The sequence below is a fragment of the Amblyomma maculatum genome, chromosome 8 (genome assembly GCF_055883805.1).
Source record: "Amblyomma maculatum isolate TAMU_Amacu chromosome 8, ASM5588380v1, whole genome shotgun sequence".
In the NCBI taxonomy this organism is placed as follows: domain Eukaryota; kingdom Metazoa; phylum Arthropoda; class Arachnida; order Ixodida; family Ixodidae; genus Amblyomma; species Amblyomma maculatum.
The window spans coordinates 98,329,362-98,345,859 of NC_139351.1; the positions used below are offsets into that span (position 1 = coordinate 98,329,362).

General features: G+C 43.2%; 1 protein-coding gene and 1 pseudogene across 1 annotated transcript in view; both read left to right on the forward strand.

Moving 5' to 3' along the window:
* Nucleotides 1–5,213: 5,213 nt before the first annotated feature.
* LOC146181929 (uncharacterized) lies at nt 5,214–7,016 on the forward strand (annotated as a pseudogene).
* A 1,543-nt stretch (nt 7,017–8,559) lies between these two features.
* LOC146181930 (uncharacterized) overlaps nt 8,560–16,498 on the forward strand; it is a 28,691-nt gene continuing 20,752 nt past the window's right edge. The window contains exon 1 of the mRNA XM_084576932.1: nt 8,560–8,678. Coding sequence (XP_084433058.1) covers nt 8,623–8,678 — 56 coding nt within the window. The 5' untranslated portion in view covers nt 8,560–8,622. The remainder of the gene's footprint in view (nt 8,679–16,498) is intronic.

Sequence of the window (16,498 nt, forward strand, 5' to 3'; positions counted from 1 at the left end):
TGTTTCAAGCGCATCAATGCTTGTAATTTACTTTCATACAGAACCAGCCGCCTTTGTCATGTATAAAAGCTTGTTCGCGCTATCAACTGCTCACATAGGAATTCAGGTCCTACTGAGTGATAATCGCCAACGGAATGGTTTTCTTCTCGAATATTTCTGTAAGGAACGTGATGGTCAGCAGATTACAGTATTTTTAGGCGCTAACGTATACAGCTCGTTCGTTCAAAAAGCCATCGCCGCAGCACAGTTTCAGTTGTAGCACTGTGACGGTTGGAGTGCTGTATTTGAGGTGGTGCCCCTGCCCTCCCTGCATTATTCAGGTGTCCTGTGAGAACAGTTGCAGATACTAAGCCTTCACTTTCCTACAAACTAGAGGGATGTTACCGGCCTTCGGGGCTGGGAACCACAGGACTTTCGCCTTTTCGGCGGAGGCTCCTTTGCCACTGGCGTACTGTATCTGTTGTGCACACCGTCGTTACACTTGCTGTCGCTTCTGTGGCGGACGATGGTTGTTGTATTACACGTCTTTCTCTTTTCCCCCCTAATCTCTCTATAGTTTTCTGTCCGCACGAGGCAGAGCCGGCGGCTTAGCTACCGCCAGTTGGTAGACCCATGATTTGTCCTTTTCGCCATTCTGCGGTCACAACAATAAGAACACTACAAACCTTTTCCCCGGAGGGGGAATCTGTTAAAGCAATGTTTGCGTGTATTGTGCGACACCCTAGACCTCCAGCACCTACGCTTAGCCGTGCGTTGCACCGCCGTGTTCGTGGAAAAGGCGATCCTGGTGTTTGGATCGAGGCTGAGTGTTCATACCTTTAAGGTCATTTGGCAGAGGCAACAAACCACTTTGGCCCACGCTTCATGTTGAAGGCACCTCCGGGCTGATCAACCTGGGGCAATTCGGTAGTCGCATTTTCCCACCGTCCCTAATTTTCCTATCTTCTATCCTACAGCGGGCATGTCTCCTTTTTTCTTCTTTTAATGATTCTTCTTCCAGGGAGCGAGGGTTAATCACGTGAGAATAACTACCCTGAGCAACACAATAATACGCTATAGCTGCAGAGTACAATTGGCGTGGGAAGGAATTGCTTGCAAGTTCCCGTACTATTCTTTCTTTGGGTTCTATGGTTGGTGGATGACGCTGTGGCCGAACACTATATTTTTCATACCTTCTAAATATCTCCTTGATTATCGTCACCCTACTTAAAGCGCTGCACCTCGACAGCTGCAAATTTTTCGGCCACAAAATAAATTTTTCTCGCTACAATGTTGTTCATTGCGAATACCCAGAAAAAAACTGCACAATTTAGATATCTTTTCTTGGTCTCCACAGTTCTGACGAACGCTATTGGAAAAGACTATAGTAATAAAAAGCTGCCCAATATTGATCGCCTCCTAGAAATCTTCTATAAGTCGATGTTTCACTAACTTTCTGGAATCGCATCGTTCGTAGGAACATCGTTAAATGTCCATCCACACAGCTTCCTAAACACTGTTCGTAGAAAGATCTCTGATATTCACCTGAGAGATTTTACTGAGGATGAACTGCTTTAAGGGCTTCAAGACCAAAATGTTACAAATGTCTATCGGCTGAAAATAAGACGCGAAAACAAATAAATAGCAACTAACCACATTGCACTCACTATTGAATCAATCATTCTACCCGAGACTGTGGAAGTAGGCTACATAAAACTAAGTGTAAGACCCTATATACGAAATGTACGTCACTGCTATAATTACCAATGGTCACAGCTCACACAGCTGCCGGGGTCACTCTAACTCTGCCAAATGTGCTTGTCATCACCATACCGCTGATACCTGGCAAGTACAACCATATCTTTGCCCAAACTGTGTAGCCGAACATCCCGCTTATTCTCGTCTTGTACAGTTTAGCAAAAAATGCCATAACCCTAAAACTAACACAGATCGCCATATACGGAGAAGCGAGACAGCGCCTTTTGCTGGTAAACTTTCAACATACCCCGTCATGCCGCAACAGGGCGGGTGTCACAGCGCACTCCAGCACCTGTATTAGCCACACTTAGTGAGACTGCATTAGTGGCACTGCCCCCCAGGCAGAAGTAGCTGACAATACTCTGCCATCCGTAGTGAAAAGGCAATTCAGATTCTTAGGTCAGCCGGTCACAAGGCCGCTCCCCACCCAGGGAAGCCTTACTCAAAATGACACCTGCGTCCTACCAGATCAACCTGCACATGAGAAGATGCGATGGACACAACATTCCTTCACCCCTGCAACAGCTGTGGCGGCATTTTCTAGAGAAAAGGAAGTAATGAAAATCTGTAGCTAGTCCAAAAGACCCACACACAAAAGATTTAACCCTATCCCCAACCACCTTAAAACATGCAGTTGTATTTCATTGGATTTGTCGCGGACTTTTATAATAACTTTGATGTAACAGATGCCATAAATTCATTTGCTTTCGTAGCTTTATGTCCCCAAGAAACACACTAGGCACCCCAAAAACATTTTCAAAAAGTACGAGGTCTTTCGTTGTAATCAGGGGCAATCAAATAGGCTTTCTTTGTGGCCCTAATTCAGATTGATCTGGCAGAAGCTTTTGATAAGATGCGTCATGGTGTTTTGTTTGCTGTATTTGAGAGTGCAAACATTGCTGATGTCTTGCTTAAAGGCATTGAACTATGTTATAAAGAGTCTACTACAAGACTGTAATCAAAACTTTACCAAGCCTATTCGGCTTAAATCATCTGTTCGACATGGCTGCCCGCTATCGCCTTTGTTATTTGCGTTATATCTTGAGCCCCTATGTCGTAGTATCACCAAGAACAAAGCAGTTCATGACCTCTCACTGTCGCAATGTAAAATTAAGAGTCTGGCTTATGCTGATGACATTGCCCTTTTCTGTTCTGATAAAAAGAGTGTGATTGAGGTTTTGCGCGTAACTGAGCGTTCTTGTGATAATTCGGGGGCGTCTCTTAAACCTGATAAATCGAACGCGTTCTGATTGGGTCACTGGGGTACAAAACCTAATTTTTGGCCGGCATAAAGTGGGACGCCTAAGACTTACAGTATTTGGGGGTTCCATTGCATGAACATTGCAACAATGGAGTTAGGCGACAAACTAAGGCTTCGATGGGTAGGAAAGTTTGCAATGCCTTCTTGATTTCGAAGGTTATCTATGTCTTGCAGCTGTTGCATTGTGCAAGAAGCAAGGTACTGTCAATGTATGAAATGTTTTCTACTTTTATGTGACGCTCTGAATGGGAGCCTATCCGTGAGACATTTTTTTTCTCCCTCTGCAGGCTGGTGGAGCCGGTCTTCAGCACTTGTTTGTTCATGAGCTTGTTTAAAGTTTTTTTTTATAGAGCAGCAAGCCATCCTTTCCTGCTAGCTGTGTTTAATAGACAATTAAGTGCCCGTTTGCCTAATGTTTTCTTAAGGAAGTTGGCAACACATTCCATTTCGTCACCGTACGGTTTCCATTAGAATACCTATACAGTCTATTCAGAAGACAGATGACCAAAGTTCTTATTTAGAAGTTATTTCCTGTACCAACGTATTGGCACTCTTATTTCGCTTTTCTAGACCAGTATATTAATGCGGGTTAAACAGATGTATATACTATCAGCCGCAAAGACTTTCTTTTTAAATTTCACACGTCAACCTTACCTGTCAAAACGTAGTTTCGTGCAAAAGGGACTTTTGTGCCATGATCAGTGGATTGTCGCCTGTGTCAGCAACCAGAAACTATAGATCATTTCTTTGTGTATTGCCGTGATGCAGTGTTTTTTGGACAATCTTCAATGGACTCTCAAAAAGGACTTTTCATATTACGCCTTATTCTATAAGATTTTCGTCTGCAATGCAAGCTTCGGAGGTGCCATGTTATCTGTTTGTGCTCATGGGACTGTTTAGCTTGTGGAAGAGTCGCATGACAGATCGCTACGCAGAGCCACCACGTTTATTGAAGTCTGTTCCAGTGTGCTATGGTACGGGGGGTACATGCTGCAAAGGATCGACTTCCTGCCTGGTCACCTTTACTAGATGCATAATGTATGGGCAAAGAGAGAGATCGATGCTGGTGTGGCTGTATATGACAGGTTGCGGGATGCGACCTGGTTAAATCGGCCTTGTTGTGGCTGTAGGAAGAAAGAAAAGAAAATGCACGGGCCTGCTACTGGCTCTGTAGCTGAGCCACCTTCGCTGCCTCGTGCGGACCGACGAGAAAATAGACAAGAAAGAAAAAAAGAGGAGGGAGAGAAAGACGCGCGCCGCAACAACAGCCGTCGTCCACCACCACCGAAGCGGTGGCGGGTGCAATGACGGCCTACAACAGACAAAAATCAGTGACAGGTTAGCTCCCGCCGCAAGCGGCGGTGACCCACCTGTCCCAGCTCCACCAGGGCAAGACAAATCAAATGCAATAAAGAGAAAAAAATTCCCGGCATGGCGCAGTTGAATAAGGCGCTCGGCTGGAGGTCCGATTGATGGAGGTTCGATTAGTGGAGACAAGATTGTTATTTTTCTGATGACGTAATCAGAATGATTGCCAAGTGACACACCAGCGCACAGTTCCGTCGCATTTTGATGATAGTGGTCTAATATTTGATCAAAATCACATTCTTGTATTTGCACTTTGTCCTGTGCTTGAAGAACAGCGAAACTAGCCACAAAACCAGCGCAATGACAGTCATAAAAATAGCAGAAGATGCGGGTCGAAAAAGCGAGTTTTCCGAATAATTTTTCAGTTTTGAGTTTTTGCCTGTAAAATTAACTTTGAACATTTAGCTACAACTTTCTAAAATATCAAGGCAAAATTCGATCGTGAAGTTAGTAAAAAAGTCAATTTTATTGAACCACAGTTGCTCGAGAACGTGCTATTTTCCGCGCAAATCGTCAACTTTTGTGCGCCTATACCTCGAGAACGCCGTGTCACTCGCCGTAGCCGTTTGCTGGGTGGGGTTGAGTAAGCCTTTCTCTTGTAGATAGCATTTCTCGCAGTTTCATATCTCGGATGAAAATAATAAAACAAATTTTCCGCGCAGGCTTCGAGCTTCCCTACTGGACCTTTTAAATCACGTGGTGCTCTAGAGAGGCCGCCATTGGCCCGGACTGATACGACGCTGTGGCGAGGCCTAACTCCTGCTTTCGTTTTGTACAGCATCTCGATCGTGCTACATGGTGCTCTGCTAGGGTTTTTCAATGACTTTCCGCATTTGTTGAGTTCGCGATGAACGACACGCAAAAGTGCAACTTCCAAGCTTGACTCGAAAGTCTGTGTCGAAGAACCCGTTCCGAAGATGCCGTCGCGGACCTCACCGGAAAACTGCATCGGAAAGCAGTCACCCGATGCAAGTTAGCCCTAACCAGGCCAACGGACACTCGGACGAGGTCGATGCCGCGGTGAACTTTCTGAGCGCCTCAAAGGTGAAGATTGGACTCTTCAATGAAGATAGAGCAGCGTGCGGTCATCGATATTCTACGAGTGCTGCGATATGTGAGATTAGCGCACTTACGGAGCTGGTAAGCGGTGCTGCTTGCCCTACGGGCCGCACCGGTACACTTGCGGTACGCGAACCGGTGGAAAAGCGAAAGGGCTTTCGGCTTTTCTTGAGCTGCACTGTGAGAATAGTGAGCGCCCAGCATCGGTGCTTTCTGCTGTGCACACCTCGAGCCACGTAGTGCCCTGTGAACTTGCGGAAATCGGGACTATCGGAATGGAAGCTCTCACGACAGCTTTGCCGTCAATGTGAAGGTGGTGGTGGCTGCGCGCGCGATTGGCATGGGGCACGTACAGCTGTCGCAATTTTGTGCAATTCTCGGCCCGCCGAACCAATTACACCCCAAGACCTTTGCTGCGATTGGCAAGGAAGTTCATGGTGCGGCCATGAAAGCAGTGGCAGAAAACATGGAGAAGGCTAAGGGTCTCACAAAAGAAATGAGTGACACGGATATTGCCGTTATGTTTGGCGGTACGTGGCAGAAATGGGGCCACAAGAGCTATAACGGCGTTGGCACCGCTGTGTCTGTAGACAGTGGTTTGTGCCTCGATTTCGAGATTCTGTCATACTTCTGTCTTGCGTGCAGTCGGCACCAAGACCTTGGAAGCGAAAAAGAAATCTGGCAGGCGTTCCATGGCCCGGTTTGCGAGAAAAACACACAATGCTCCTCTCACGCCATGGAAACGGAGGCCGCAGTGCGCATATGGACGCGGACCCCCTCACAAAATACACCACTGCGCTTCACCAAATTCCTAATAGACGGGGAGAGTAAAGCTTTTAGTGCAGTTTGTCAGGCAGAAGTGTACGGCGAAACCTCCATCGCGAAGGAGGACTGCATTTAGGAAGTTGAAGACACCTCTTCCACTTGGTGAAAAGTTGAACGATAGGAAGATTCAGAAGTTGCAGAACTACTATCGAATTGCTATCGCAAGCAACAGAGGTGATCTGCAGAAATCGTATCGTGCCATTTGGGTGTCATATTGTCACCCCTGTTCCACAAATGATGCTAACAGCCACAAGTTCTGCCCCGAAGGAGTGGAATGGTGGTGCAAGCACCAAGGGGCTAAAGCGATGAGAGAGCCTGCACCGGACCACACCCCACTTCTGACGAAGGCACAGGGGCTAGCTCTGCTGCCCATATACAAGCACCTCACTGACGAGAAGCTACTCACTGGCTGCTTGCCGGGGAAGACCCAAAATGCGGTCGAGTCTCTGAACAGTAAACTCTGGCTACTGTGCCCAAAGACCAGCTTTGCTTCCAGGACTGCTGTGGAAACAACAACTGTCATTGCTGTTTTATGGTATAATAGAGGACACACAAGCTTTGAACAAGTGCTTGAGGAGCTTGTGGTGCTGCCACCAACAGAGCTTGATTTCTTGGGGGATTCCCGGGACCAGAGAAGAGGGAAAAAAATGTCACTCCGCCAGACTGCCGAAGCCCGAGAGCATCACCGTAATATGGTGAAGAGAGCTCCACTGACAGACTCTGTTCGAGAAAATCTCGAGGGGTCAACGGGCCAGGGGAGTTCTGATCTATCTTTGCAATGTTTGCTACTTATTCCTCTGTTGTGGCAAGAAGTTTCATGCGCCTTAGTTGTGTTTGATGTTTGAAACTTTCAACTGTATTTTTTAAAAACTATTCAGAATGTTGACACATGGTGCCCAAAATATACACATTGGTGTTCCTGAATTTATTTTACAAATATAGGATAAAATGAGTAAATGTGAAGTAGCTTTCGACATACTGTATTACCAAAGCAACAGAATGAGCTATTGCAAGGTGGTTTAAACATACATTTCATTATCAAAAACGTGTGCACAAAAGGCCCTATATTGTGCTTTTTTGGAAACTTTTACACAAAAACTAATAAAGATATGTAGAAAGTAAAACATATTTGGAATCATCACTAAAAACTCTATAAATGGCCAAAGTTTCATAACCTTAGGTTTATTATTAAAGGAAATGTGTTTTCGAGGAGAATTTCCGCTTAAGAGCGTCTCAAGGAGTTGTTTTCGAATATTGTCGTTATAATGGTATAGTCTTATGATAAATGGATGCATACCGTTTCAAATCTGCTTCTCCTTGAAAAGCTATGCTTGCGGTCACTGCTCACTCACTCCTCCCTCCAAGATTTCATAAAATCAGGCAACCTTTTTTCATTCATTTAATCATTTCTTCATTCTTCATCTAATACTCAACTGATGCCCTGGGGCAATAAATATTGTTACAAAAAAAAAAACAAACTATGCTTGTCTTGGTTTTGTGGCGATGTGAGCAGTCCAAATTTACGACACTGCTTCCAACGGTGGCTTGTATCAATACAAAGCGCTAAGTTTGCGCATGCCTTTGCCGGTATCAACTATAAAAAGACTGCAACCTTTGTGAATGTCTGGTATTTGCGCTCAGTAGCGTGCGATTTCTATGAAGTAAACTGTTCTAAATCGATCATAAATAAAAAGAATTCCAAAGACTCTCTTCATGATTCAAACCGAATTAAAAATTAGCGTGGATTCCAACATCTCCAAGAGTATGCTGATCAATGCAAACCGTAATCTAGTTATCAAAAATTTTGTTACTTTGCACGTAAAAAATATGAATACCATGCTTTCTAATATGCACTTCTATTCAATCTTCTAAAGGTGAGGTCATCATTTAAGAACATAAAAATTCTTCAAAAGATGTTGGGCCATTTTCCAAGAAAAGACGTAAGAATAATTGAGGGACGCTTATTATCTGTCACTGAGCGTATGACGTGAACTGCCACCTATTAGAGCCATGCTAGTGGCTTCGCACTCACAAAGCCGAGGTCGACATCACTGACGCGGAATTCTGGGGAATATGATGTCATTAACAGCATCGCTTTAAGTTCAGTGTCTATGATTTCATATTTATCTGCGTGTCAGTTCCAGTGTGGTATAGCAGCATTTCAAAATATTTCGTTCCCTGCATTTTAACGATGTTCTTACAAAATAGATCTGTGTCACAAATAATAAGTATATAATATACCGCAAAACAGAATACTTGACATGCGATATAATGCTAATAAGCATCAGCTTTAGCTTCAATATATATGTCACAGCTCTAGCCGCAGCAGCAGAAAGTTCTCGTTACTGCCGGATAAGTTGGGAGCTCCGAAAATGAAGTTGACAATTCTGCCCTTGTGTTTCCTTTTGGCATTGGTTGTTCTGTCTGAGTAAGCATAAACTATTTCTGTCAAAATGTATAGTGCGTTTCAATTTAGGTCTCCAGCAGAGAAAACAAAAACGAGGAAATCTTAGATTAATAATGAAAGCAATTCCTCTCTAAATGATGCAGTGTTATCCATCCTCGCAACTAGCATCTGTGTATCCAGGAAGTTGGAGAAAAGGGGTAACGTCACTGATGAACCCATATTCGTAACTAACGCTAAGGAATCTGTGACCTCAGAGTCTTTCATGTTTTGTTATAATCTACGAAGATCTCCAGGAAAAAATGCCGAATGCAGAATTTTTACAAGAAGCAGCACCACATCAGGTTATAACGCAGGATATGTTATCACTGCTCACTGCTACTCGCATCTTTTAGGCTTTTATTCCGAGTTCTCGCAAATATATTTAGCACGTAGGATGCGGCCAATATCGTATTAAACTCACTACTGTATGCACTGAACTTGATCGTTGCATCTTCCCGGTATGCCTCACCCATGACTGCTCGGAGCTTTAGCCAATGTATACCAACCCTGCTAAATAACTTGCTTGATGGAGCATAACTATATGTTGTAGATATTTAAAGCTATTTTCGTATAGGTAATAACCGAATATTGTGCAGTACCACCGTTTACCCTTGTTATTATTGATTTGATCTGCTGAACGACGAGCTGATTGATAATCTGTTCACTCGCACAATCATGTCATTTTTACCGCAGCTGTTCTTTTCAGTGAGCATGGCGGCAATTTTCAGGCGGCCCGAAAGAGTGCAGGTAGCCTCCATGCCTGTTTTGTCATGCAGGCTCAATGCCTTCTGTCATCACCGCCGTCGTCATGACGCGACACTTGGAGACCGGATTATAAAATACAGACGCACATTCAATATATCACCACACTCCGGATTGCGTCTACCCTTGCAAGCGGACATAAAGAGGTTGAAGACGACGACGTCCCAAATTCAGCGTGACACGACAGTGTGAAATACCGTAAATTTCCCGCACGAATCTGCCGGCTAACGAGATAGAGGCTAACGCAGTGGCAGTCAATGTTGTTTTTTTGCTCGGCCCCGATTGGAAACACTCCAACAGCAAACTTTTTATTTCAGTATTTTTCGCAGCAGATTCGAAGGCAGATGTAGACCGCCTTTTTCCCGGCTGTTACTACCAACCAGGCCATTGCACGTGGTCTCTTGACGGCACACACACACAACAACGACTGTGACACAAGCGTAGCTTTGTGAGGAGCCTCGATGCATCGAAGACAGGCTGGGCTTTCTTCAGAACGCAGCATAATAGTGCCACTGCAACACCAGCTAGTCGGGTGATGTTCTGCCAGACAAAGTGCTCAATTAGAGGAAGTTGCGAATGTATACCTTCCAGTATTCGATCAAGGAGGGTTCAAATGCTTGGATACCTTTCGGCAGGGTGCTTTCCAGGCTCTAGACGCCATATGTCATGGCCGTGTAATCACTGTTCAGTGCTTTGTGTGACATTATGTGTCCACGTGGCATGGCGTATGGTTTTATGTAATAATACGAATATTGACTATTTATGCTATAAATAAGGGCTTAGAGCTTTTTTCAATGTTGTCTGAGGCGCCTGCTTAGGGCCTCTCACCGTGCGGTGCTCTATGCTCACTTTAATCGGGCTTATAGGTTTGCATTTGTTTTTATTTTTTGGCGTAATGCTTTTCTAGGTTGTGCCATTTTTCTCTATTTCTTATATCTTTTCCTTCATCTTTTCCTTTTTTTTTTGCTCTGTTTATGACACCTCATAACGGTCTCCTTTTTGATTTTTATTGCATTTCTGCGCTGTCATACTTGCCCGCCGTATAGTTTGATGTTCACTGCAGCAACATTGGCATAGTCTTTTACTCGTATTTTTTGTCTTGCAGTTGCTTCGCGAATTTTGCATCGTTTTATAAGGAGTCTTTCCATAGGGTCCTAGTTTGAGCATCGATAGCTTTTTGCGCCACATTCAAACTGTCTCGAGTCACTTCGTTTCACCTTTAACCTCGTGCATTTCTCTTTGCATCGGGGTGTGACACACACGCTTAAAGCGAGCGCTTTCGCAGGCGCTCTCAATTGGCGGAATGCACTCTTACGCCTTCGTTGGTTGCCCAAGCTGAATTCGGTTCTTTGTTTTACTTGTTCCTTTTTCCCGCACTACTCTGGATGCTCTACCTGTGTGCGTTGGTATAGACCTATTGTACGCGTAGCGAAAGGCGCCATCTCAGCCTCCTCTCTCTATAGATGCCTTCCTCATGCCTTCGCCTTCTTTGCGCACGCTGATTTGTTTTAAGTAAAACGGGCCTAAACCTTTACGTTCAAGGATATTTCAGGATGGACAGGACGCATGCTTCAAAACACACATACATATATATATATATATATATATATATATATATATATATATATATATATATATATATATATATATATATATATATATATACAGGGCCTTGAATATTTGGGGGCTGGGATTTAAGAAATTCCTATGCAAAATCTACTAACCCATTCGAGCTGAAATAACGTTCACAAAGTAGCAAAATATCGTCTACATTATCTGATAAGTGATTCAACATCGGTACTTGCCTAGATTTTCCGACATCGAGAAAAAACTGCTCTCGGCGGCGTGCACAATTTTCGCAGAAGAGAGTCGAAAAGCCATTTTAACATGGTGCGTCATCTGTCGGGCAGCGAGGCAAGCGCGCCAACGGCCGGGATGGAGCTTGTCTCACTGCTGCATATATATATATATATATATATATATATATATATATATATATATATATATATATTAAGGGGAAATGAGGGTGCTCGTTATAATACATGAAGGAAAGAAGCCAACAGTCGGTGAGGCTAAAGAAAGCGTTGGGGATGGGGATGATTCTTTGTCTGTTTTTTTGTTTACTTGGATAATCACAGAAATTAGTAATGTAATCTGTTTAGGGGAAAGATAATTAGACGCAAAGTAGAAGAAAAAACAACATGTCGATGGTGGGAACCAAACCCACGACCGTCCGAATATCGCGTCCGGTGCTCTTCCAACTGAGCTACATCGGCCGCTGTCCCCCGTGCTACTTGCTTGCGTATTTATGTTGTCTGTATACGAACCTTGAGAGTGTTCACCAGCGCCACCCTCAGCCAAAGCGGCGGACGTGGAACGTCCTTTAAGCGGCCAAGTACGTTAAATGTTCTCGCATACTATATATATATATATATATATATATATATATATATATATATATATATATATATATATATATATTGCACGCCAACGGGTTCGAATCTCGTTGCCGCGTAATTCTCCACCGGATTAAAAAAAAGCAAAAATCCGCATGTTGATGGAATTGATAAACAGGCTTGGGTTGCGACTTGATGCCACTGAACACCTCCGGCAACGCACACCCTCACCAGAACAGGATTTGGCCCCCTTGGTGCAGTAATTGGTCGCAACCTCCCAGGAATAGCCTTATTAAACCCCGGCCCTCAGTCACCAGCGGTTGCAGAACAACTTGCCACGGCGGCGGTCAGACCTGTGACGCAGCAGGGGGTGCTAAGAATGCCTGGCTCCGCTGAACAGCCCGCCATTGGAAACTGACCCTGGCAACGTTTAACGCTAGAACCCTAGCTAGTGAAGCTAGTTTAGCAGTGCTGTTAGAGGAACTAGAGGGTACGAAAGGGGATGTCATAGGGCTTAGTGAGGTTAGGAGGCCGAATGAGGCATATGCTTTACTGAAGGATGGGCATATACTGTGTTATCGAGGTTTACCGGAGAGGCGAGAACGAGGAGTAGGTTTCCTTGTCAGTAAGTATAGAGCGGGTAATATAGATGAATCCTATAGTATTAATAAAATGGTGGCAGGCATCGTACTTAGACCTAATAAGCGGTATAAACTGAAAGTTGTACAGGCCTATGCACCTACATGTAGTTATCATGAGCAGGCAGTTGAAAGCTTCTACGGAGATGCAGAATTGGCAATGTGAAAAGTAAAGACGCAGTATACTTGTACTAATGGGCGACTTCAATGCCAAGTTAGGGAAAAAGCAGGCAGGAGACCAGGCAGTAGGTGACTATGGCATTGGTTCTAGGGATAGCAGGGGGGAGTTAATAGTTGAGTCTGTAGAGCGCAATAACTTAAGAATTATGAATACCTTCTTCAGCAAACGGAAGAACCAGAAATTGACATGAAAAAGTCCTAACGGAGGTACTAAAAATGAAATCGACTTCATAATGTGTTCAACTCCCGTCATTGTGCAGGATGTAGAGGTAATCGGGAAAGTGCGATGCAGTGACCACAGGATGGTGAGGTCCCGAATTAGCCTAAATCTGAAGAAGGAACGCAACAGATTAGTAAGAAAGAAGTCCATCAACGAATTAGTGGGGAGGGGGGGGGGTAGAAGTGTTCAGGATCTCGCTACAGAATAGGTATTTGGCTCCAACTGAGGATGGCGACATTACCCTAGCAGCAATAAACAATAATATCAGAGATCTCATTACTGTGTACGCTGTAGAAGTAGGCGGTAGAATAGTTACAGAGGATGCCGGTAAGCTTTCTAAGGAGACGAAAGCTTTGATATAAGGAAGTATTATACGGAACAAATTGAGCATGCTGTAGAGAACGGGGGACGCCTTAAAGCAATGAAGAAGAAACTGTGTATAGGCAAAAAGCGGATGTATGCTCTAAGGGACAAGGCGGGCAACGTCATCACGAATATGGACACGATAGTCAAAATAGCCGAGGAGTTTTATACAGATCTCTACAGCAGCCAAAGTAGTCAGGACCGTATTGATATTGGCGGTAGGGAAAAACAGTCAGACGTTCCACCAGTGACGAAGGACGAGATCAAGAAAGCATTAGAAACTATGTAAAGGGGGAAATCAGCTGGAGAGGATCAGATAACTACAGATCTGTTGATGGAGGGGGGATATCGTGCTAGAAAAACTGGCCACCCTTTACACGCAGTGCCTGGTGTCATCGACGGTACCGGAGCCAAGGAAACATGCAAACATTATCCTTATTCATAGGAAACGGGACGCTTAGGACTTTAAAAATTACAGTCCAATCAGCTTACTGTCTGTTACGTATAAGGTATTTACTAAGGTAATCGCTAATAGAATCAGGACAACCTTAGATTGCAATCAAGCAATGAATCAAGCAGGGTTTCGGAAACGGTACTCTACTATCGATCATATACATACAACCAGCCAGGTGATAGAAAAATGTTCAGAATATAACCAGCCCTTTTACAAAGCCTTCATTGATTACGAAAAAGCATTTGACTCAGTAGAAATATCGGCGGTGGTGCCGGCATTGCGAAATCAGGGGGTAGACGAGTCGTACGTGAAAGTGCTGGAAGATATATATAGTGGCTGCACAGCAACCATAGCTCTGCGTAAAGAAAGTAACAAAATTCCCATAAAGAAAGGTGTTAGGCAAGGAGACGCGCTCTCGCCAGTACTATTCACAGATTGCTCAGAGGAAGTATTCAGTGACTTGGAATTGGAGCAGTTAGGGATAAGGGTTGATGGAGAATACCTCAGTTATCTGCGATTTGCTGATGACATTAACTTGCTAAGTAACCCAGGAGATGAACTACAAAGAATGATTGGTGACCTAGAGAGGAAAAGTAAAAAGGGTGCTTGAAAATCAATGTGCAGGAAACTAAGGTAATGTTCAATAGCCTCGGAAAGGGACAGCAGTTTACGTTAGATAGCGAAGCACTGGAAGTAGTAGGCGAATATGTCTACTTAGGACAGGTAGTAACCGCAGATCCGGACTATGGAAATGAAATAACAAGAAGAATAAGATTGACATGGAGCCTATTTGGCAAGCACTCGCAGATTATGACTAGCAGTTTATCCGTATCGCTCAAGAGGAAAGTATACAAAAGTTGCATCTTACATGTACTCACCTATGGGGCTGAAACGTGGAGGCTAACCAAGAGCGTTGAGGAAAACTCAGAGGGCTAAGGAACGAAAAATGGTTGGCGTAAGATTAAGAGATAGGAAGCGTGCAGATTTGGTCAGAGAAATAACTCAAGTTACTGACATTTTAGTGGAAATAAAGAAGAAGAAATGGGCATGGGCAGGACATATGTAGTGCGAAGAGAGGATAACCGATGGTCGCTTAGGGTAACAAACTGGATTTCAAGGGAAGGGAAGCGTCGCAGGAGGCGGCAGAAAGTTAAGTGGGCGGATGAGGTTAAGAAGTTCGCAAGGGTGAAGTGGATGCAGCTACCACAGAACTGGGTTATATGTATATATATATATTGTTTTACATCGTGTGATATATACATTTGCTCACTTGGTGCTCTTATTTATTTCAATCTATTAATTTCTAACTATTCTCATCATTACATAGTCATACTTTTTGTTGAAAGTAGCGAAAGGATAGAAGGATAGAAGGATAGATGGTTTCAAGGAACGTTATCATTGAGCAAGCTTTGTGAAGCCACATTTTCTACAGTGCGTGCGGAATCTCGCAAATACAGTTCTGCTCGCATGCCTAACGTGGTGTACAGATTCGTCCGCTCTCAGAGTAAACACAAAACCTCGTGGCGACTGACTTCGGAGGAGTACTATCGCGATCTTTTCGACGTGCACCAAAAGTAAATGACTGCTCATTCGAGGCTCCAACTTATGTCCCTTTTCTGGTGCTACTTTGCTTCGTCTTACGGCCGTGTTAGCAGGAATTCGGCTTTGAAGAGAGGCACCACCTCCTCGCGTGTTCACCCAAAGAGTTGACGAGCCTCTAGATGTATGTATGTATGTATGTATGTATGTATGTATGTATGTATGTATGTATGTATGTATGTATGTATGTATGTATGTATGTATGTATGTATGTATGTATGTATGTATGTATGTATGTATGTATGTATGTATGTATGTATGTATGTATGTATGTATGTATGTATGTATGTATGTATGTTTGGTTTGGTTTGGTTTGCGGGGTTTAACGTCCCAAAGCAACTCAGGCTATGAGAGACGCCGTAGTGGAGGACTCCGGAAATTTCGACCACCTGGGGTTCTTTAACGTGCACTGACATCGTATGTATGTATGTATGTATGTATGTATGTACGTACGTACGTACGTACGTACGTACGTACGTATGTATGTATGTATGTATGTATGTATGTATGTATGTATGTATGTATGTATGTATGTATGTACGTACGTACGTACGTACGTATTTATGTATGTATGTATGTATGTATGTATGTATGTATGTATGTATGTATGTATGTATGTATGTATGTATGTATGTATGTATGTATGTATGTATGTATGTATGTATGTATGTATGTATGTATGTATGTATGTATGTATGTATGTATGTATGTATGTATGTATGTATGTATGTATGTATGTATGTATGTATGTATGTATGTATGTATGTGTGTGTGTGTGTGTGTATGTATGTATGTATGTATGTATGTATGTATGTATGTATGTATGTATGTATGTATGTATGTATGTATGTATGTATGTATGTATGTATGTGTGTGTGTGTGTGTATGTATGTATGTATGTATGTATGTATGTATGTATGTATGTATGTATGTATGTATGTATGTATGTATGTATGCATGTATGTATGTATGTATGTATGTATGTATGTATGTATGTGTGTGTGTGTATGTATGTATGTATGTATGTATGTATGTATGCATGTATGTATGTATGTATGTATGTATGTATGTATGTATGTATGTATGTATGTATGTATGTATGTATGTATGTATGTATGTATGTATGTATGTATGTATGTATGTATGTATGTATGTATGTATGTATGTATGTATGTATGTATGTATGTATG